Raw genomic sequence first — 23,013 nt, 5'->3', positions numbered from 1 at the left:
AGTTGACCAAGAGGACAGTGGAAAGTCAAGAACAGCAGAGAAGCACCAGCTCTGTGACCCTCTTAGAAGCCAAGCAGAAGCACAGTTCACTGAAATGTTCCAAACAGAACAAAAGTAAGAAAACTTAAAATATGGTGTGCCATTTTCCTTTACTATGTGACTGATGTTCCAGAAAGGAAGCAGCACTGTATGCCTTCTCTGTGGGTACGAATCAAAGAGGTGTCTGACTCATTTAATAATTTCTTCTACTAAAGAAAATGTGCTGCAGGTCTGAGGTGCTGCCATAGCCAGTAAGAAGCAGTGACAGTGTAATTACCTTTCCCGGTTTTGCCATAAGTGTTATAGTTCTTCCCAGCAAGCAATAGAGCCCCAGCCTTTGATACAGGGATCAGAGAGATAGAGACAAAAGTTAAAGGAACAAACAGGTATGATACCAAAGTAGCTTGTTTTCAAAAGAAGAAAATTGGGAAAGGGATTCTAAACTTCTCTGTTATTCCATCAGCCTGCTTTTTTTTTGTCCTGCTATAGAAGTGTCTTCAGATGAACTCTGTACACCAGAAGGTTGTAATCTTGTTCTGGAAGGAGATTTTCATGAAAAACTAGAAGATGGGTGAGCTTATAAAGGTTACATGGGAGTTGGGAAATGGAAATAATCAAGACAGTGAAGAAGATAGGCTAGTTTCATGGATGGATCTCATTTTGATTCTCAAGAGCTCTTCAGTCTCAGTTGACTAAATGTTTCTTAGTGACAGAAGAAAGATGTATGGCTACATAAGATGAAAAAGAAGAAAAGATCAATTTTTTTTTCCTGTGAGAGTTTCCCCTTCCATCTGGTCAGTTCATAGAATCTTGTAAACACTTTTTGTTTGCAGTGTGCAATTTACTGCTTATTAAAATTGCTTACAATGCTTTGGCCTCAGCTGTTTGATTCAGAATCTAATAAACAGCTGGTGATTTGTCAGGCTGTCACTCTATGGAAAAATCAAATTCTTTTGCCTGTTTGCCATCATTTTAATAGTGGAACCATGGCGTTTGTACGGCCCCTGATCCTGCTTTCAGTGAGACCCCTGCCTGAAACATAAATCATCGTCCTCTGTACCTCTACCACATGTATATCAGCAAGGGCTTTTATCCTGCAGAGGGGAAATCAGTATTTGTTGTAAAAGTACTGTCTTGATTTCACAAAAAGTCCCAGCACTGGAAAATGTTACCATCACAGTGATGGACTAACTTGCTCCAGCGTCTTTGAGCCATTTCTCAAGTGACAGGCACGGAGCTTTCCTTTCTCTCTCTCTCTCCAAGAGATCTCTGTAGCCCAGGTTCCTGTTTTTCCCTTTTCTCAACCTGGGTTTTGAAGTGTGGATCACCAGTGCTGTTGCAGTATTTTTGACTTGGTTCAGTGCTGTGGCTCTTCCATTTGGGAATTTGTAATGGCAATGCACACAGCAAACAGCAACCTCTTTTTAACACAGGCACCAATGAATCTTGGCAGCGTAAAGAAATCATCCCATAACTGGTAAAACTAGTGGAGTTTGCAATCCCATGGCTGTGTCCTGCAGCCCAAACCCTCCCACCAAAATATCCCCCTTTTGTTTATTATAACTCACCTCGTAAGGGAGGGTCAGCACCCTCAGCTCGGACTGAGTCCCATGTAACCCAGCCCACAGTGTAAGCTGGGCAGGGAGCAGCCACCAAACATAATTATTTGGGTCCCTACTGTGTCCTTTCCCCTTTCAGACTTTGCACACCTTGCTGGATTCCAGTGAACCTGTAAGAACCAATTTCTCTCTCCTGAACTGGATTCCAATGACCGACAGGTTCAAAATCATTGAATGTGTGCTGGAAAGCTGCAAAGTAGATTAACACAGTAAGAACAAATAAGAAGAGAAAAAGGATTCTTAAAATAGCTAATGGCCATGTGTCTGCAGTTATTGATGCTGAATAACAATGTTTGTATAAGAGCATATGGTCTTAAAATAACTGAGAATGAATCTAGCTAGAAATTAGACAAAGGCTCTTAACTATCCTTGATGTTCTTGAACAGCCTTGCTGTAGGAGTAGTGAGAGCAAACCATCTACACTGCCTTTCAGTGTGTTCTTCGTTTATGAATGGGATTATAGAGTGTCTCTCCCTGCAGGGAAAAAAAAAATAGAAAAAAAATCTGTTAAATGTCTGGAAACGTGGTGATTTTTCTAGTCCCATATTCCTACCTGTAGTCTGTGACTCTCCAAGAGCAAAATAGAGCATCCCAGATCTTTCATATTGCTTAAAAATTTATGGCTGGCTGTCAGTCTGCTTCCCACATGCATTTTTTCCCCAATAATGGAATTTTTTCCCTGATTGAGGGAATCCTTTTAACTTTAGTCAAAATCTTCACAGTTTGACCTTTACTGCCAAGATAGGCAGTAAAATTAGATCTCAGAAAAAATGTCTTTTGCTTTAATCCCCAAATGTTGGCAGGTGGGTGGCTCTGAAGTCATCCTTCTCACATGTTTTCAGACAGACTTGCTGTTAAAATCACTGAGCAGAAGTATGCAAGGAACCTCTCAGCACAATTATTGAGATGATTTGGTCAATCATCCCAAAATGAGGACAATAGCACAGATACTCAGACTGGCTTGTAGGTCAGCCAGCTGATTATAGGATTTTCCTATCACAGAGGTAGATAAACCTTTTTGTATCACCAGGACAGACACACTAACCATGCTCTAAGATCCTATGAGCCCACAGGGGGGATTTTGCAGCTCCAGCTTTGTGTATACATGTTGTCAGGTTCAAACATGTATGTTTGGAAAGGTGGACTCAAGCAAAACCCTATGAATGGGGAGGGAAATCTGGAGTTAGAGCTGAATCCACTCTGTGGGGATACAGCAGATCTTGCAGGCAGCTGCACCCTTCTCTATTTTATTTCTTCAGTTTTAGATGTGTAATAAATTTTCCCTGTTTCCAGCAGTATCTTGCGTGAAGTTTCAGGTAGGCTTCAGAGGAGGAGGTGCAAAGAGAAAATGGAGACATACAAGTCTCTGGCGTGCCCTGCCCTTTCTCACTTTCTTGCTGGCCTCACTTTCCCTCTTCTCAGATGCCAGCTGGGATCTGTGGCTGAGAGGGTTGATGAAGCTTTCCCGTAGTTCAGTTGCCCCATGGCAGCCACGTATCCGTGCCAGGCCCAGCTGTGTCCCTGGCACCCAGGGCCATCTGCTCCCCCCAGACCTGCCCTGGCCACTTGTGCCCGGTTGCCCCACAGGCACGACTGATCGCAGGTGAGTCCTGCCCAGAACCCACGGCTCATTAATTCACCCTGCCTGTACATGTGCAGCTGGAGAGGGTCCCACGGGCTCAGTCACACCAGGATCCCTGGGATCCTGTCCATGCAGGTGGGCAACAAAGCCTCTGGCCACAACCCCCCTAAAAAGCCCACTGCCCCCTCCCCCTCCATGTAAGTGGTGGCCCCATTTTTCAGGCAGGGACTTTTAGAGGGGATGGGAGGAGGGTCTCTGGGACACTGCGGGGTTCCACTCGGGAACAGCCTGCAAGGCACCGGGGCCCCAGGGGCCAAGGGGGAGCACCGGAGGCTGCGAGCGGGTTGTTCTCCACTCGCAGGCACGCTGGTGAAGAGAGCGTTGCAGAGCAGCTGCTGCTGTTAGAGCTCTCCTGCCAGCTCCACTCCTCCCGATGCCATTCCTACCTCCAGGATTTTTCCCTGACTCGCAGCATCACCATCCAAAAGTCTCCCTGGAGGAAGGTATCTGCTTGCTGGTTTGTCTCTTTATCCTTTGCCTCATCCGCGGGAGAAGGGAGGAAAAAAAGCCATAAGCAATCAACTCGCCTGCTTCTGTCCTCTTTTTTTTTCCTCCCCCCTCCTGCTCCCTTGCTGCTGTCAAGGGGGGTAGAATCCCCTTCTGGAAGGAGCTTTACGAGGTTCATGCATGGACGGCAGCAAATTGGGAGAGGTGAGCAGCCGCCAGAAGATGTGAGAGCTGGAAGGGCCGTGCTGTGGGAGTGGTCCTTGCTTTGTGTGCAAGTGAGGCAGTGAGTGTGCAGCCTCCCACTCTGGGTGCATCTTTTTTTGGATGCTGTGTAGTTCCCTGTGTGAAATGCTTTTTTGGCTAAAAGAGGAAGAGATGTCACATCAGGAGCTCACCCAGCGACTGACTACGGTTATCACCCATGTGGGTAAGTCATCTTTATTTTTCTTCTTACTCTGGATTTGGGGGCCCTGTTCTCCCAGGAGGTGCTGATGCCTTTGTGTGACAGTGTCACACCTGTGCATGAAATAGGAGCCATCGGCAGATTGTGAACCCCTGGCTCTGGGCAATTAGACAGCCTTTTATGGATGGTTTGGTTTGGTTTTCAAGCACGTATTTCCCTGAAAAGCAGAATGAGTAGGAGCAGAGAGTGTCCTACCTGTGAACTGATCTGTGTAAAATACCCGAGCACAGTCCTTGCAGCGAGGTGGTAGAGAAAAGGGGGCGGTGGGAGGATGCTTGAGCAACAGCAGTGCTAATGTGCTGGGGATTTGATTGTGATACTGGAAGCAGCCCATTCTCAGAGAATTTTTTTTATGGCCTTTGATGTTTCAAGATTTCTGGAAGCTGCTAGGACAGGATCTCAAAAGCTTTTCTCCATGTCAGCCTTGATTTTGCTGTTGCCAACCTTCAAATGCCAGGGAATACAGGTGAGGCCCTGTACTACGCACTGGCATCCTTATGCGTCTAAGCTGGCTGCACACTTGCTGGCATTGAGGACTGAACTGCAAGGAATTGACTAATCTGAAATCAGCCAGACAGTAGGAGATGCTGGGGATTAAAATATCAACTGAGAAAGAATTTTGTGACCCTTTTTTGTTACCTATGGTTGAGTTAAAGCAGATTGCAGCTGTGTTACATCATGTAAAAAGAACATTTTTAGTTGAATAGCATGGTAACAAATTTTATAGCTGTCAGTGTTTGTAATGGATTGTGTGCTGTGAACACCAAAGATGTTATACAGGTTCTTGATATGCCTTTGTCATGGACTTTGCTCAATCTATATATGAAACAGTGTTACCAAAATCTGGCTTTTAGAGAATAGCAAAGTAAGATTTTAGACCAACATTATTCTTTGGTTTGATATTAGCTGTAGCATCTGAACTAAGTTCAAGAAAGCAAATGCAATCAGTACCTTGCCTAAAGAAATAGCACAAAAGCAGATTTAAACTGAGTAAAATATTGAAGACCAGGTCCCATCTCTGCAAGATCTTATCCAGGGGTCAGCCCTGGTGCTCCTGGTAACCTCAGCAGGAGCCGGGTATGGGAGAGGCCTTGACTGCCAGGACAGCTTGTGACAGCAGCCTCTTCGACCCAGTAATGACAACACGAGCTGCTTTGCAATTGTGCAAATTCAAATTGACACAAAGTCACATGAATTCACATTTTTATTACGAAGATTTGAGAATCAATATGAGGCACATTCAATTTTTTTTTTAGGAAGAATATTTCAGTGGAGCCAAAGAGGTTTGTGTGTCTTCTGCTTTTCCTGTTAAACTCAATACAGGTCCCCATCATCCATACTGAGGACTCTCCTTGATGTCAGGAGGGATTTGCTAGAGATAACATAGCATTATGTTACCTACTATATAATATACTATGATCTAGTAGGAAATAATTCTAGACACTAGAAAGATGTTAATGAACCTTTCTCCCATTCCCTGATATATAAGAGAGGTTTCTGGGTCATGTGGCTGATGCTAAAGAGTCATTGGTTTTCTGGAGATCAAGCAGGCCAGTCCTACGGGGAGGAATGAAGGTCACAGATCTTGGGATTTTTTGCATTTCACACTGAGGCAGGAGCTGAGTTCATCAGCTTCCAAGAGGAAAGGACAATGCCACCATTTTCCCAGCCATTAGAGACCTACAAAGCAGCCGCTACTTGTGGAGTCTGCCTGCCTTTTTGTAGGCAGTGCTCATTTTTTATTGAATCATGTAACTGGAAAAAGCAGTTGTGCAAAAATGGAAGCAAGTAATGTTAAAACATTTATCATTGGCTGAAGGGAAAACATTTCTTCCGAACCCACTGATGATGCACCAGGTTTATGAATCACATCTTGTAACATGAGTTGCCGTAGCTTATTGAAAGAGTAATTCCTAGGAAGCTGCACAGGTCTCTTGGAAGTTCAGTGGGTATCTTTACACCTCAAACAACTGAAAGGGCTCCCAGCCTTAGCAAACTGAGGGGATCCCTCACCATGAACATACTTTAGAGTGTTTACTGTTTTTACAACAACCGTCACCTTCATGTTACTCCTTGGACTGATGGGATTCAACTGTAGCCAGTCCTTGGTTGGGAGCACAGCTCCCAGCTCACCCAGGGAGCAGGAGGGAAGAAACGTATTCACAAAATTTGAGAAATGCCAAACAAGAACTTTACGGGAGGGTTAAAATGAAAGACATATATTTGCAATAAATTCTTTATGGGATTGTTTTCATCTGTGTGAAGTAGATGACACACCAGTTTATTTTTAATGTATTGATGAGAGTGACACAAACATAGTTAATCGCCTGGGGTTCATCCTATCTGTCCTGGGCAAAAGCTCTCATCCCTCATTAGCTGACTCATGTTGTGTTAGAGAGTTCATGTGCTTGCAACAAAAGCCTCTTATCCTGCTGCAGATTTCATACATACAGCTACTGCCTTACCAGGTTAAAACTGAAGCACTGAATGTATTTCCCTGCTCTCTTAGTTGGTACTTTTCTAGTACCATGCACCCTGTACCGTAGGACATCTTCATATAGTGTCAAACAACAGAAGACCAAATTAGATCTCTTAAAGAGCTCTGTGCTCCCTCAGCCTCCCTGGGATTGTTCCTGATAGCCATGGTGTGGGTGAGGTAATGGGGCCACAACAGGTGCCTGGGACAGGAGTAGTTTGTCAATACTAGCAGGCTTCCTGCTTACTATCTGAGATCTGGCACAAAATGCTACCCAATTATGTTACCAAAACTGCGTCAAGATTCTGTTTTTAATTTAACCTACTTTCATTGAACTTGTTTGTTGGGAGGTGTTGGGGAAACACTCATCAATTTTGAAAAAGCGTGTCCTTTGGGTAGGTGGGCAGGTGGCAGCTCTTCTGTGGTGGGGAGGGAAGAGCTTTGCCGAGTGACACGCCAGTGCCGATGGCAGGATTGTTTGCCTGTGGGAACATGCACAGTTCTTCCAGCTTGCAAAGCCCACAGGAATATGCTTTTGTGCACTCAGTGCCCACCCACACTTGGCAGTTGGTCCCCAGAAGTCTGATGCCAGCTTTGCTATTTGTGGGCAGTGTTCTGGGCACAGTTATGCACACAAGCACCTCCACCCAGTGCCCCATTTACCGCAGGTTTTTCTTACAATGATTTTATAACAAGATGGAGCTGCCAGAACCAACGTGAGCTGTCTCAAAAGGACAGCAGCTTGGCTCCTCTGTTGCCAGTGAAGAATTCCACAGCATATTAGAGAGGGGGTTTTCTTGGAGGCTCCCCTTAAATCTCAATGAAGTTGTAAGAGCTCCTCACATCTTCAGATGTCAGCTGGATCCAGATGAGCTGGCTGTCCGTGTCCCAGGTAGGGGAGGCAGTGATGTGAATTTTCAGAAAGCACTACATTGCACAAATGTTACATGAAAGAAAAGAACCATACAATCAAGTCAGCTTTTACCTGATTTTACACATTCTTATTTGTCCAGTTAATGAAAGAAAAAAAAAAATAATTTAAGCAACTTGATGGAAATCAAAAGGAAAGTCAGTGACAGAAGTTGGTCTAGGATTGACACCTTGAGACTTAGACAACACCTAAAATTCCTATCTGCTAACCGTGGTATGTCAATTCCCACCACTCTTGGCTTAACCACCAGAGTCGAGGAGCTGTGTAAAATACTTGTGTGTGTGAAGAGAACCTGTGTTACAATTTGGAACAGGAAGTAAAGGATGATACTGCATTCACTTGACTGTGTGAGAGGAATTTAGGTCAGCAGAATGGAATAACCCGAGCTGGCACTTGTCCGAGGCCAATGGCTTAGCATCACAAGTCACAGAATCTGCTTTATGCTACAAAGCCACAAATAATCTAATATGTCACAGCTGGACAGACGATTGCAATGATTCTGATATTGTCTGTGTACATCAAGGGCACTCAAAAGAGATATTGTAAGAAATTAGTTTTTGAGGTACCTTATCAAATAGGCCCTCTGTGACTCCTCTGCAAAGGCCTAAATCAAGGCAATAGAAATTCCCCTGCCTGCAACAGAAAATTCTTCCCTTTGTTTTAGTTCATTCATGCATTTCAGAAGCTCTTTTCAAACCACTGATTCTGCAGCTCTGTCCTACTTACGGATTTCTGGTGTGCAGTTGGGGGCAACTGGTCATTCCACTTACCACAGCACACCGGGTTTCCTCACCCAAAAGTAATATACAGGCATGGGATGGACATCTATCCCTGCATTCCCAATGAAATATGACAATAGAAAACTTCAGAAATGTGTCTGCTAAATTTACTTGGGATCTCATGCTAACAGGAAGTGGTAGGTTGGAGTTCCTTTCCCCATTAACCTAATTCTGTAAAAACATTGAGCTGTGATCGTGTTATCTGTGGTTTTCTCTCTGTACCCCCGTAAATCTTTTGAACTGTTGGCCAATTTTTACCAAATTTGGTGAAGTGGCAGAGGTCAAAAATATTGCATTCATGCAAAATATGAAAATAGTAACTGAAGAGAAAGGTGCAATTAGCAAAGAAAAGACTAATAAGCACATTCTATTAGGACTAAGAGATTCCGTGTGGGAAAGTGGGATGTGGGAAATGAAAGATAATGACAATTTATCTTTTTTAGTTTCAGAGCTTAAAAAAGCTACTTGTTACTTTTTTGTTCCTAGATTGTGATTATTAATTTTACTCAATTCTATATGGCCTATTTCATGCAGCTGTATCTCCTTGTTTAGCAAGGAACTATTTAGAAGGGTTTTGTTATTGCTGCAAAGTTTGTGTCTATAAAAAGTGGGAATTGAGCTCTCATGAAAAATGTGCAGATGTGCCTGGTGCACTCTCCAAAATGTAGAATATTACAAGTACCACATACTTGTTTAAAGCCCACATTTTAACTTATTTTGTTGAGGCATGACCAGAAATAAAGACTGTAAGAAACTATTGAGTTGGGGATCCAGAACACTAGTTTGTCTCAAAGCAAAATATTTATGTAATAGTTTTGTCTCATGTTTAGAGAGATAGAGGTGACTAAAGAGCTTCCCAAAACCAGAAAAAATAGTAGCATGCATTAAGGCAGCTTCTGTTTCAGGAGAGAACAGCTCAGAGATGTTTCTCTTCAATATTCCACCTTAGCTGTGGACTTTTTCATATAGGATGAGACCTTGGCATCCTTGAGAGAATTTAAGAAAAAGATAGAAAAATTTTGCGCTATCCAGGTGTGTTACTGTTGATAATTCCTTTCAGAGCAGCAGGCAGTAAGGAGAGCCATGCAGAGCACCACAGAATTGAAAGGCTGCTCACAGCCCAGGCTGTTTTCTCATTTATGGATATTCTCCCCAAAACTGGCTGTTACACCCTGAGCTTTCATTCTCAAGCCAGGAAGAGAGCAGGATGTTGGAAAGAAAAGGGAATGGCAGCAGCTATCCACCATCTGCTTGCTGCAAGGTTTTCACACTTTCTACTTAGGCATGTTGTGATGGCAACTGTTGGAGACAGGGAACTAGGCTGGATGGAACTGAGGTGTGATCCAATCTGTCAATCTGTAAGTCACTCTCTTTTTCAAAAGCCTCCACATTGCTGCTGTTAAATCTAATGCCACAGCAGTCTCCCTCTGTCTTTTGTTTTATAGTCTGCTTCAATAATGGCTTGTAGGTGTTTGTTTCTTGGCATGGAGGACTGTTTAAAATTAGTAAAGTCAGGGGACAGAATCCAAGTTTAGCTGTTGGTACTGGTGATGCTCATGGTGCTTTCCACAGCTGTGCAAGAGGATACCAGGTCCTGTACATCCCTAGGAAGCTCTTCTCACCTCTGTGGCTTGTCTGTGGTTTGTCTGTTGGTGCCTGGAAAGCAGTTGGGAGACAAATGAGTAATTCCAAGATGCATTTTCAGTTGCAAGGAAGTCTGTGTGCCTTCTGTTTAGGTCAGCTCTTCTCGTGGCTTTCCTGAACCCACTTCTCTCTCAGGACTGTATTTTAGACAGTGTTAGCCCTCTGTGGCAGTTTAATAAAGCAGGAAGCAGGAACCTCTGACTTCCAGAGCTCTTCCAAACACTATATGGTGGTTTTCTGTTGGGTTTTGGGTTTTGTTTTGCACTTTTTTGTATTTTGGGGGTTCTTTGGTTGATTTGTTTGCCTTTTTTTTTTCCCCCCTTTTTTTTTTTTTGGTGGAAGAGGAGATTTTCTTATTAAATAACAATTTCAAAATGAAAAAGAAAAATGAGGTAGCTTAGGTCACAAGCAAGGGAAAAATGACTTCTTACAGCATCATTCAATGAGCTAGTCAGACTGTGGCACTTCCCCCTCTGCTCTTAAACACTCCAGAGCAAGCCCAGGGCTACCTGGAGGGGGAAAGTGAGGGGACTGTCCAGGGGAAAGCAAGTGTAGGAGGTTTCCTCCTGTGAGTCAGGCACAATGAGAGATGCTGGTGCTGGCAGAAGTCATTGCTCACTAGCAGGGCAGGCAGTTGTGACCATCCTGCACTGTTAAGTCCCAAGATTAAAAAGCAAATAGGGCCAGAAGGAGGTAGAGAGAAGCCCCTCTCTGCTCCCATCTCTCTGGCAGAGGGAAGCTCAGATGGCCTCGCTGGAAATTAAACTGAGCTGACATCTATCACGTTTCCTGGCAGCTCGTTAAATACAAGGGACCTTTTCCACCTCTTGCCTCATCTTTTATTTAATTCTTTTTTGTCGCCCTCCATATGGTGCCTGAATCCAAGAGGTCCCCTGAGAGGACATATCCCTGGGGGAAACAGGTTCAACACTTTGAAAGGTACTTGCAGCCCCAGGTCATCTCAATGAGCAGAGAATAAGCTCATCAGTTCCATGGCTGTCTCTCTTTTTTTCCTTCTGCACCATGTTGGAGGCCTCTTTTAGCCCCCGAGGTTGGACTCAGCATTCAATCCAGGATGGATTTCTGGACCTGGGTGACTGCTAAAATAATTTTGACAGCACAGTGTCAGGTACATGGTGCTAGTCCCATTTTTATATTTTATCCTGTTCTTCAGAGCTGGGCTTGAAGCATTTGGGAGAAGATAAACCATAAATGTTTTGTGTTAATGCTGTGTTTGCGTTAGTGCTGTACTTTATCCCACTGACCGAGTTTATTGTACCTCCCTTTGGAATTCAGCACAGTAACATCTGGATTTCCCCAGATGGTCAGTGGGTAAGTGAGTGGGAGAAATCTAAGTTCTCTGCAAAGCTGCCTGATCTTTCTCACATGAGAAAATGCTGGAGAATGATATAAAAGGGATAACACGGCACATGGATCATTATTAGTCATTCAATTTGGTGATTCACACTAACCAGAGCAGCAGACATGGCCAGAATTGAAACCAAGGAACAGAAGGGGAGGCAGGGTGAAGAAACTCTTACATGCATAGATGGAAAAACACCAGTTGTAAATACCTGAAGTGCTCTGTAAATCATGGCAAGGAGGGAGGTACTGCTCAGAGAGCAGGAACACTGTAAAGAAAAGCTGTTGAGTTTAGCAGAGGAAAAGCTCCACTTTGGCCTGGGCAGAGACATGTAGGGGACAACTGGGTTGAGACCACAGTATCTTCAAACTCCTCTGTTACAAACACAACATAGATAACATCTGTCAGTCCAAAGGCTGAGGAATTATTGAGCTCGTGGAGGCTGAGTTCAGGCCGGTAAAGTCTGAAGTAACAGCATTCAGTCAAGGGTGAAATGCATTACATTTGTGTGCACCCACCTCTTGTCTTTTGCAGTGCAGCATTGCAGAAGGTTGATGCCTTTTCAGCAGAGGCCTGCAAATAGTTCTGTTAGTGAGTAGTCCTTCATGCTGTTTTCTATTAGAATATTCCTTGCAGTGTCATAGGGAATGAAGCACTGAACTAAGAGAGAAAATCCCAAATTTCGGTGCACCCTAAGATTTAGTTTACAAAGCTGCTGTGCTCTGTGCCAATCTTTTCTAGCCATTGCAGGGGCCTGACAGTACAGAAAAATATCCCAAACAGTGTGGCCAAAGGAAAGATGGGCTACCAGTATCAAAAATCCATGCTGTCATGGAATTATTGTCTATTCTGTTGATGGAACAACATCATACAATAGCTCAAAACCAGCATTGCACCTGCTGTGTGTTCTGTTTGGAGTGTTCTTGAAAATGCATTTTTCCAAAATTCCTGCTGTCATGAAATTTGAGTCCTGAATCTTTTAGGCAGTCAACACCTAACAAGCACAGCCAAAGTACTGGTTGTCCATGCCTTCCTGGAGACTGCTTCTCATCTGCCGGCCTCAAACATGGACTGTGCCCATGGTCTGGCTCTGGTATAAGGTACTACCATCTAATGCTCTCCTGATCTGAGGACACAGGGGCTTGTTTGGCACCTCAAGGCAGTCAGCCCAGCCCTCCCTGATTGCAGAGCTGCATGAATACAACACAGATGGAGTTCTCTGGGGACTCCATTGCAGTAAGTGCAGGACTATTATAGTGAATGCAAAGCTGACTCTCTGGAAGCTTAAACAGAGATAGTAAGGTACTTTTTGAAATGTTAGTCCAGGTCTGATTCCTTTACTCAAGCATGGGAGTAAAAGTTAAATTTCTGCGAAAGCCAAAATCCTTTGAAACATTGCAAAGAGGTGATGGGAAACAATGCCTCATCAATATTACAGCAAAGTGGCTCTGATCCAGAAAGATGCAAAGAGCTCTCTATTTCTGAGTGAATAAAGGGGGAACTGCTGGTACTCAGCACTCCACAGGACCAGATATTTTTGTCTGAGTGCACTCTGCTGTAGCTGACCCAGCTGTAGCCGCTGCTGCAAACAGGTATAAGAGGCAGCACGGAGACTTAGCACCTGCCATCAGAATTGTCCTGAGTTCATGTGGGGATCTTGGGTCAGTTCCTGCCAGAGCTCAAGGAAAGCCAAGCTGAGAGGATCTCAAGTCAGATTCCCCACATCCGTGAGTGCAGCCTGTAATCCCTGTGCTTCCGGTTACCTCCATCTGTGTCTCAAGGATCTTGGATGGAAACCAGCAGCTCTTTTCCTGTTTATGCACCCACTCATATCACCTAATATGTGAGCACCCCAACTGCCCTACAGCAGGGTTGTCATAGTATCTCTCCATATATTAACACCATATGTTACAGAATGCAGGAGAAAGGCTGGATCTGCCACTTCCGCAGTGCAGGCTGTTGCCCAGGGCAACGAGATATGAGGGGCTGCAAACCATTTAGCTCTTGTTTCCTCTGCATGACCGGGAGCTCTATGATTTCCAGTTTCCCTTGGGCAATGAATTGTGTACAGCTGGCCCCGAATACAAGAGCAGTTATCTGCAGCTCCAAGACATAAATACAAGGCAAACAGTGTTGATGTACAGCATTGTGGGCTGCCTGGCAACAGCTGCAGACAGGATCTGACTCTTCTCATTCAATACATGCCTTAAGTTCCACAAATTTTGTATATGTATGTACTCCCAGTTAACACGGCAGAACCACTCCAGGAAACTGGAATGTGAAGTGGTGGAGAAAATCTAAAACCAGAGAGGGTATCTTTCAGTATTTCAGGAAAGCAATTGTTGCCTTTAAATTCCAAGACCTTTAAGGTAGCAGCCATATTTTAATTATAAATAGGTAGGGAATAAGCCCACAGTTACTGGCATCTCCAGTTATTATTACTGCAATATCTCCAGTTTACTTATGACTTTCCAAGGACGTGCACATGGTGACAGACAGGTACCAGGGAAAGAACTGCAAAAAACCCCTGCAGCTCTAGTAACAATGATGAGTAGAAATGAGATGATTTGAATGTAAAAATATGTATTTGAATATAGTGCCTGTTAATTATAGATGTTACAACCTTGACACTCCAAATGCATTATTTTCTGGTAGGGAGTTTATATTCAAATAGAATTGCTGTGGCTAGAATTACTATCAGGAGAGTTTCCCTTTTTTTAATCAATCGGTAATCCTTCACCTAACAAAACATGACTATAAATATTTCCTCCCTTTGAGTCTGAAGTTCACTGTTATCCATTACACTGTAGTTCCTAAGTCTTGAAGCCAGAGCTCAGTTTTTGAAAGGATCAATACTGGTGTTTGCAGCATGAAAGCCAAAGCTGATGGAGCCATACTATTGATCTTGCAATATCCAGAGAAAAGGTTATTTCACACTGAAATAGCTATGGCCTCAGGATGACCCTGAGCTGTAATCAGGTACCAAACTCAGACAGCTCCCAGCAATTCTATGCCAGCAGTTGGTGCAGGAAGGTTGCTGGGAAAATCTGATTAATCCTTGTTATGGCGATCAGCTTATTTTGTGAACACAAACTTCCTAATTTTTTTTAAAGGAGAGATTCAAAGCTACTCTCACAATTTCATCTGCCTCAGATATTTGCACTGTTATCAGTGTCTAGTATCTTTTCCCATTCCACACTGAAGAAATCAGGAGGGGCTTCACAGCTGACTTTGAAGTCACAGTTCAGTTTGAGGTAAACTTTTTGGTCCTTTTTTTTTTCTTTTCTTTTTTTGATAGCTCATAAAAATCCATCTTTCTGGCTTTGTTTTCAGCTAGGGGAGAATGCAGTTTCAGCATTGTGCTATTGTCATTCTGGATCATGTTGAGGTACATGCTGACTATACAGTAGAGCCTTGTGCATAATTTTATCTTGAATGGGAGCAGAGAGCTGGCAGGCAAGTGCCCTGGGAAGAGCAGAACTGGTGGAACAAAGCAAAGAGAAGCCTGTCAGTGATATTCTCTGCCTATTCTACCCCAGTGCCTCCAATAGCAGCTCTGTACAGGCCACGTTCTGCCTGTCCCACTGTCCCCTTCAGTGCTGGGGTGTCACCTGCGTGCAAGTTTTTCCCAGTCCAGTCATACAAAGGAGAAACAAAACACAAGCCCTCATCCCCTGCACCCTTCTCGTTCCAGCAGGGTAGCAGAGCAGGGCTGCTGCCTGAGGAAGGGATGTGTGTGTGTGTTGGTCTCAGGAAGCTGCTGTGCTGGAGAGGGGGAGAAGGCAGCAGAAGGAGCAGAGGGCACATCAGCACCACTTTGCACTACAGTTTCTACTGTCACCGTCCCTCAAGGGACGGGCCAGACCCTTCCGGGATCGCCTGAAAGGCAGGGTGTTACAGAGATGGGCAGAGGGGCCTCACTCCCTCAAACCCCTTCTCCAAGCGTTTTTAAGCCGGGTTTGGTACCCAGGAGTTACTCTCTGTTGATGGAGAGATCCAGGCGCTCCCACCGCTGCCTGTTTGCGGAGGAGCCGCTGGAGGGCGCGGGAGGGTGAACCATTCCCTGCCCGAGCTGAGGCCACAGCACTCCTGAGGGTGCAAAATACCGAGGGCATCACGAGTTCGGAGAGAGCCGTTGTCTCCAGAGATAAATACCCTGTGAGATGGGTGTTAAACCTTTGAAAATTGAAGTACAAAAGTTCTCTATCTAAGCTTTTCATCCAAACCGGGATATGCTGTAGAAGGACATCACTTGTGTGTTTTCAGTTACCATAGTTTAAGTTTTACATAAAATCTATTTTCCTATTTAGGAGTAAGCACATCTGTTCATTTTAATATTTAGAAAATATAAAAAAGAGCCTAATCTTATACCAGCTTCTCTTTCGGAAAATGTGAGAATCTGTCGTGATTTTGATAACTTAATTAAACACTACAGAAGTTACTAAAAGTCTTAAACATCTGGCAGAAAATACAAAAGCTAGGAATATGCCTTGCAGAAATATAAGGCTGGCATTAGTATGATTATTTTCACCCCCAGAGCGCTGTCCCATAATACCTGAGCAAAGGTGATGAGAGACTCAAATGATACATCACATCAGGTGTAAATTAATCTAGCAGGTCTAAGCTGCAGGTCACGAACAGCAGAGAAAGCATCAGGAAGCAGCATCACCCACAGCACAAAGGAAAGAGGGACTGGGGGCCCTCACAAATGCAGTACCTGAAACACTGAATGGAGAGTGTTGGTGGGAGCCTCAGGTGAGAACACTCCGGCAGTTCAGGCTGATCAGTGTACTCAGGACTGTGACTACATACACATACTGCTGCCAAATGCAAAATACTTTTTTCAATACAGCCCACATGCTCTAAAATACCTGTCATGTCCACTACCAGTGCTGATATTTGGGATCAGTCCCTGAACCTGATATTAAGACTCCTTTTAGTGTTTTGGTTTTATTTCACTCAGTTAGGTCATTCCTAGTAGTTTCAGTTCAGCAGCCTTCACTATCAGACTTGCTGCCCCCAGAAAGTGTGTGTAGTAGTAATTAGGCTGGAACAGAACACTGCAAAACCTTAATGAGCAAAACACAGCTTTAAATTACATTGTTGAAAAGATGAGGATATCTACAAATGACATAAAGTTGAGGGTGGCTCTGTGTACCATGCTCAAGGCTGCAACCAAGACAGGGATATTTCTTTGTGTGTCCCAATATATTTTACAGCTTTACTGCAGTAACTGCAATTGATCTTAGACAAACTGCATGAATATCTTGGGATTCGGTTCCCAGCTGAAGATTTTCTTTCCTTATGCTTCATTATTTGCGTTGAGATTTTAAAGTTCACTGGTGGGTTCTTACAATGCTTCCGACACAATTAAAAATATTGCTTTATTTTTTTTCCACAGTTGATTGCTATTCTTGAAGCAAGTATATTTAAACAAGAGACAGGAAAATATTGTGTAGAATTATGTGGGTTTATGCTACAAAGGAGCAGCAAAGAAAGGGTTAAAGATGGGCTGAAATTATTGTTAAGGCAATTCAAAGGGCTCTCAAGCCAGGGGGAGATGTATGGATTTATTTAGCACATTTCTCCCCAATTTTTTGCTTTTGTGGGGCAAAACTTTAGGTGAAATTATTCCTCCTCCCACCCCCCAAGCCTTCTTCAAATAGTTCTCAGATGCATACTCAAATACAACAAAACAAAAATATTTTTCTTAAAGCATACCCTTTTATTGGCAATTATATAGGAAATTGTCTATTTCATGAGAGTAACAATCTCTCTGTGGTGCCGAAGTGCTCAGCTGAGATTCACTGGAGAAGTACAAAGCATTATTTAAGGCTACGTTCCATGAAGTGGACTTATGCCTATTGGGACTAAGGTCCATAAACGGATGTGGGATTTAGATACATTTTGTTGAGTTAATCTGTTCTGGTCAGCAGAAAGCATTTGCAATAGGGCTTCCTGACAGACTAAAGAGCAATTTCTTATCTCATCAGAACACTGCACCACTCAGCTTTAGGCAATTTAAGTCCATGGTGCTGTTCAAGTCAAAGTGCTGTCCTTATTTCATGTGGGTTGGAGGTCTAACCTTGTGCAGACCCTGCTCAGCACATCCCAGCACGGTCTGCATGGATTCTTCATGTTCTGACAGCAGGACACTCGGGGCTGACAGGGGAGGCCATTGTGCATTAGTGCAGTGTCACAGAGAAACCCTTGTGGTGCCTTTCATAGGAAAAGCTGTCTCAGGTGCAGCTTTATGCTGTTTCTGCAGCTGAAGCTGACTTACAGATATTTTTTTTTTTTTAAATTTTTATTTTTTTTTTTTTACTGTGTGGACCTACTTGCCTTTTAGTATATATCCCTGAATAATTTTAGGCTTGCTATGAAAGGAAATGAGGCTTTGATGCTAATACTTTTTCTATCCCAGCTGGCCATTTTCCATATAATTTTAGCAGCTCTTGCCTTGTTTGGACAAAGGATTGAAACTCTTTGTTTCCTGTAAATTTACCCTTTTACATATTCAAGATGGGGTAGGGTGCCAAAAACCAATAGTTGTGCGGGCTGGGGAGGAGAGGGAGAGGGCTGGGGGTGTGGTGTGTGTGGTGAGGCAATGTCTTGCCTTGCTGTGCCTGGTGCATGAGACAGCGCTGTGGGTGGGGAGAGGTAAATGAAGTGCTCACATGATGCTCACTGGTGCACATGCTGACAGGTTATCCATCCTTTTATTTTTCTGCTACACACTAGGCTTTGGTGTAACTTGAGAAATCACTCTGTAGATTGTGTCTTTCCAGAACCTTAAATCTATTACAACTGATGGCTTAGAGACAGAGCTGGGGTGGAATAAAGTGGGAACAGGGCAGGGGTTCAGGCTGAGGGTGGATGTGAAGAAGGAACAGCTCTGCAGCATCAGGCACTGAGCAGCACAGATTTCTACTACCTGGGTGTAGGCATGTGCAAGCATCCAGCTGCTCGGTGTGGTTGCACTTGTGGGTGCACACACAGGAGGGTGTTGCAGCCTCTCATTTGCAGGTGCCCAGCGTGGAGAAACTACCATGTGGGCAGGTCCTTCAGGACAGACCTCTGGTGTCCTGGGGAAAAAAAATAAAAGGTGTACTTTACGGTAGCCAGAGTAGAGTGAGTAACTCCTCTTTGGTGATTTTATCCTCAATTCCTTAGACAAATGCAAGCCTTGCCCTAGAGGATGTTAAAGGAGTGTGTTTGATGTGTATCTGCCAGTTGAGAGCCCAATCAGTCAAAAAGGTGTCTAAGAAAGTCTCAGAGGAGCTCCTTTTTCCTTGTGGACTGTGCAGAGTGACTGAGTGAACCTCAGTGCACAGATATAGAAACAGGGAAAATCAATAGTCCCTGAAGCCCAATCTCCTATTCCTCGTGGTAAATGATGTTGAGTGCTTGAGAGATGGCAACAGAACATTGGAAATGCCTTTACTGTACTTTGTAATGTGAGAAGCTCTTTCTTCCTGTTCAGCTAACATTTGGCATGTGTCCAAAAGCCTTGAGTATCAGCAGCCCTTGTGATGCTCACAGATCCTATTTTTATCCCTGTGTCTTTCTGATTCTCCTTTATCTGCTTCAAGTTATGAATTGCAACAACAACAAAAAAATGATGCTTCCGTCAGGGAATGTGCACAGCTGCTCCTCGGGGAAGGAAGCTGCCCTGGTGGCCTTGGCTGCGTGGATCCAGCAGCTGGTCTGCTCTGGGAGTGCTCCACTGGTTGGTGAAGGGGGAGAGAAGGAGGGATAGTGCAGTGATTCCAGTGCAGTGCCCTGGGTGATGGCAAGGGCCAGGGTTGTCATGGCTCTGGAGGTGACTCAGTGTGTGCAGTGACAGAGTACAGAGAGGAGAAAAACATGTTCCCTGCTTAATCCAGATGGTCTTTTCCAGGACTCGTGGTGCTGCTGGAGGGCCATGGCACAAGGACTGCGCCCGTGCATCCACCTCTCAGATGCACTGGTGGTATGGTCATCACGGTGTTTAGGAGTGTAGGAGGATGGGGGTCTGACATGCCCAATTTTATGGGCCACAGCCCTCCCAGGGTTACCCAGTGTCTCTGTCTTCTGTTCCTTTTGCATTTACTTGTCTTTGAGTTTATTCCCCTGACTTTAAACCAGGAGCTGTGTTTTGGGTATGTATTGCTCAGAAAGTTTCTTGATCTCACTTAGGTCCTTAAGCATTTTCATGATCAGGATTGGAAGAACTTTGCATCCAAGCCTAAACCCTGGATCTAGCTGCTTTTTACCCCTGTGCCAGTTACAGATTGGTAACTCTAAGAATCTGTTTGTTGTGCCGAGCAGATTCCTAGCAGGACAGAAATGCCTTCTGTTGGTGATCTGCACTTGGCTACAGAGGTCAAGAGAGTCAGGTGCCACAGCACTTCGTGCCACTGCTTGGCCTATGAAGGTTCCGCTCATCTCCTGATCTCCTGGGAAGCTTCCTTAATCCAGCAGTAATGGCACTGGCCTGTTTTCTTTTGTTTTAGTTGTGTTTTTATATTTTATAATGATGGTAACAGTCCTTGACTAACCCTGGATGTCTGCACAGCTTTGAGGTGGCAACAGAAGTTCCTTGGCTAAGGTTGTCCCCTGATTTTCCCTCTGCTCACTCCTGCTTTCGGCAGCTCGTGGGGGAGTAAATGTGCGTCAGCAGTGGCAGAGTTGTTGTTTCCTCTGCTGAAGGTGACCAAAAATGTTTTGCTCGTCCGATAAGAAGTCACTTTAAGCAGCTCAGTGTAATGAGATTCTGAAGCCATATGGCACTGGAATTAGTGCCTTCTAGTGCAGGAACTGCATGTTGTAATTGCAACAGTGCTGTATGTTAAAAGTAATTTCAAGAACAGAGATATTTTTTCCTCTGCTTGTTACTTTAACTCCTTGGGGCTTAAAGCAATGTCTGGGATGTAGCCCTTTATTAAAAAAGGAGGGAGATGCAGACATGGTATGCTTTTCATTAGTTGAAGAAAATAAATGGAAGTTAATAGAAAAGACCAGTTTCCATTTCCTAGCTGAACACTGGAATGGTTGTTTGCCTGTAACAGCACCAAGTGTGCTCTGAAAATAAACTTTCGTGTCAAACTGCTGAAGTGCCTCATATGCATGTTCTGGGTGATGGGGAAGGCAGAAAGAAGGTCCTGGACATATATACACAATGAAAATGTGTTTCAGCATAGCTATCAAAGATCAGCTCAAACATCAGATAAAACATCACATATGAAATAGGAAAATGTGAAGCTGGGGTCTCAGGAATGAAATATAAATTATTTTCTTAGCTTCAGTGTGTATGAATCCTAATATTGGCATCGGATTTATATTACTTATTTCTCAGCCTTGTGGAATACTATATACACTGGGGGGGGAGTTGCTGGTCTTCATGAATAAATAAGATATCTCTTGCTGTTGGGTTTTTATGTTTTGTTGTTGTTTTTAAATCACTGGTGGATAGGGGAGGCAATTTTTTGAGTCTTTTCTACACTAAACTTTCTTAATGGTTCTTACAAGGTTTGGATGGAAAAGTGATGCCTGTTTCCCTGCAATTGTTTAAATGACTGTGTGGGTTATGCTGGAAACAGGGAGCGTTTTACAGTGTTTTTTAGCTGCCTCATTTACCCATGCAGCAGAAACAGAGTTCTCTTTCTCCTTCCTCTGGCACATAAATGCTGTTCCCGAACTCATATCTTGACTGTTCACAAGAAATTACATCCCTTGGGCTCAGCATCATTGAGATCCAACGTGTTTGTCGCATGTTTTGTGCTTGACAGTGATACCAACTGCTTGGTACCAGAGCACTGCTTTTGAAGAAGCAGCATATTGTTTCATGAGAAGAGATACTGGACTTAAACTGATTTAACTGAGTTGACTTAAAATTTGTGTCCGTCCTCTGGCCATGCAGTCATGGCAGCAAGCACTTTCCAGCAAGTGTCAATTCCAAGGTAAACTGGTATTTCTGATGGAAGTCGGACCTCGTGCAGCTTTGCAGGCTGTTCTGGTTAATGGCATCTGAGGATATCTGGGTCAGGGGTTGTGAGGTGGGGGATTTTTTTTTTTTTTTAAATTTCTGATGTCAAGTTCTTACATTTATTTACTTGCTTATTCACTGACAGACCAAGCCAGATGATGTTGCTAAGCAATGCTGGCAATTCATGAGCAGAAAACGTTCTCTTCCTTAGCTTTTCCAAACATTTTGCTATGGTTGTCTGGAGCAGCAGCAAAGTAGCACCCTTCCATTCTGCTATTCTGGAGAAGACCTAGGAAAGCATGTTTACCATTTTCTAGACCTGCCCCCGCCCCTACAATCTACTGCATGCAAAGAGCAGTGACTTGCTTTTGTCAGACTGATACTTTTTAGCTAATAGAGAAAAATTGCTTAGAATGAATCATCCACTCTGAGTGTGTTTGGTAACATGTTACATAAAAGCATTCCTGCAAGCCAGCCCTTGCAGCAGGTCCTGTGCAAATACATCCAGAGCAGCACAGAAGAGGTGATCTGTGGTAGGAAATAGGGCAGGTCTCAGTGCTCCCATGTCCAGAGGTTTCCCATACGTGTCAGGAGAAGCCAATGCAGCTGCCTGTGAAATGGGAATGAAATGACACTTACAGGAGAATAAACAGATCCTTTTGTCCATCCATCCCAGTGCTTTCAGCACAGCACTGAGTCCCTGAGGTAACCCTTATGTGCCTTGTTGCTGAATGTGGAGCAGCTGCAGTCAGCTCATTTTTCGGTCTGGAGCTGGGTGATGGCAGTGGTACCCCAGGCATCAGTTTTGTATTGAGCATTGTAATGGATCAGGATTTCCTAGAGAAAGACTGAGAGATGATTTTAGATAGTTTTCCTATTGTGTGCTGTGGCTACCTGTGCTTCCAAATCTCACACCTAGGGCAGATTTCTTCTTGCATCCCACTTCCAATGTCAAATCTCCCACTTGGAACAAAACATCTCGCAGATCCTCCTGTTGCTAAGCAGTGTGGATATTGGTGGGAACAGAGTACACAGGAGTGGCAGACGGGAGTGTATTGCCACAAATGCTGGATTCTCCCTCACTGTATATCTGTATGTGTGCAAAGTTGAAGTGTAATTAATCTGTGTATATCACATAAATATATTGTCAGCAAAGTTTATTTTCCAAGGTACGTCATGTTTGCCTGTGTATGGAAGGACACCTTGAGCCCCTGTAATGAAAGATGATGGAAGAAAGATTTAAAGATAAAACTGGAGGGTTGCTTTTCAAGTTTTCTTATCTCATGATGGCAGTTTTCTATAAATTAATTCTGCCTTGTGTGCCACTGCTCTCCCTATCTCTAAAATATTGCTGTCCCCTGGGGATTTCTCCATGGAAGCTCTAATAAATATTTTACAAATACTAATGAATCAGGTCATCCAACCGCACAGCACGTCATTGCCCTCACTTTGCAGGCAGTGTTTGGCAAAGAGCAGCTTCTTGTAGCAAATTTGGAGGGCAGGTAGCACAAGTCTCTTACCATAAGAGGGACAATGTCCTTTATAGCTTTCTTTGGTCAAAGTGGGAGGTCTGGAGGCTCAGTTCTCAGGTCTGGTAGCTGTTTGACTGCATGGTCATTTTGTGTGTGCTGGGTTAGGACGCT

General features: G+C 43.9%; 1 protein-coding gene across 2 annotated transcripts in view; it reads left to right on the top strand.

The window, feature by feature from the left end:
* The first annotated feature begins 3,667 nt into the window (after positions 1–3,667).
* Positions 3,668–23,013, top strand: part of LOC114059477 (guanine nucleotide exchange factor DBS-like) — a 162,057-nt gene continuing 142,711 nt past the window's right edge. Inside the window, exon 1 of one of the 2 annotated variants that reach the window (XM_027887970.1) lies at positions 3,668–4,174. In XM_027887970.1, coding sequence (XP_027743771.1) covers positions 4,072–4,174 — 103 coding nt within the window. In that variant the 5' untranslated portion in view covers positions 3,668–4,071. The remainder of the gene's footprint in view (positions 4,175–23,013) is intronic. The other variant, XM_027887958.1, reaches the window with a different exon arrangement.

Source organism: Empidonax traillii, unplaced genomic scaffold (assembly GCF_003031625.1).
Source record: "Empidonax traillii isolate 1590-97213 ecotype Southwest subspecies unplaced genomic scaffold, ASM303162v1 scaffold226:size936269, whole genome shotgun sequence".
Taxonomy (NCBI): Eukaryota; Metazoa; Chordata; class Aves; order Passeriformes; family Tyrannidae; genus Empidonax; species Empidonax traillii.
This window is presented reverse-complemented; position numbering and strand designations above follow the sequence as displayed.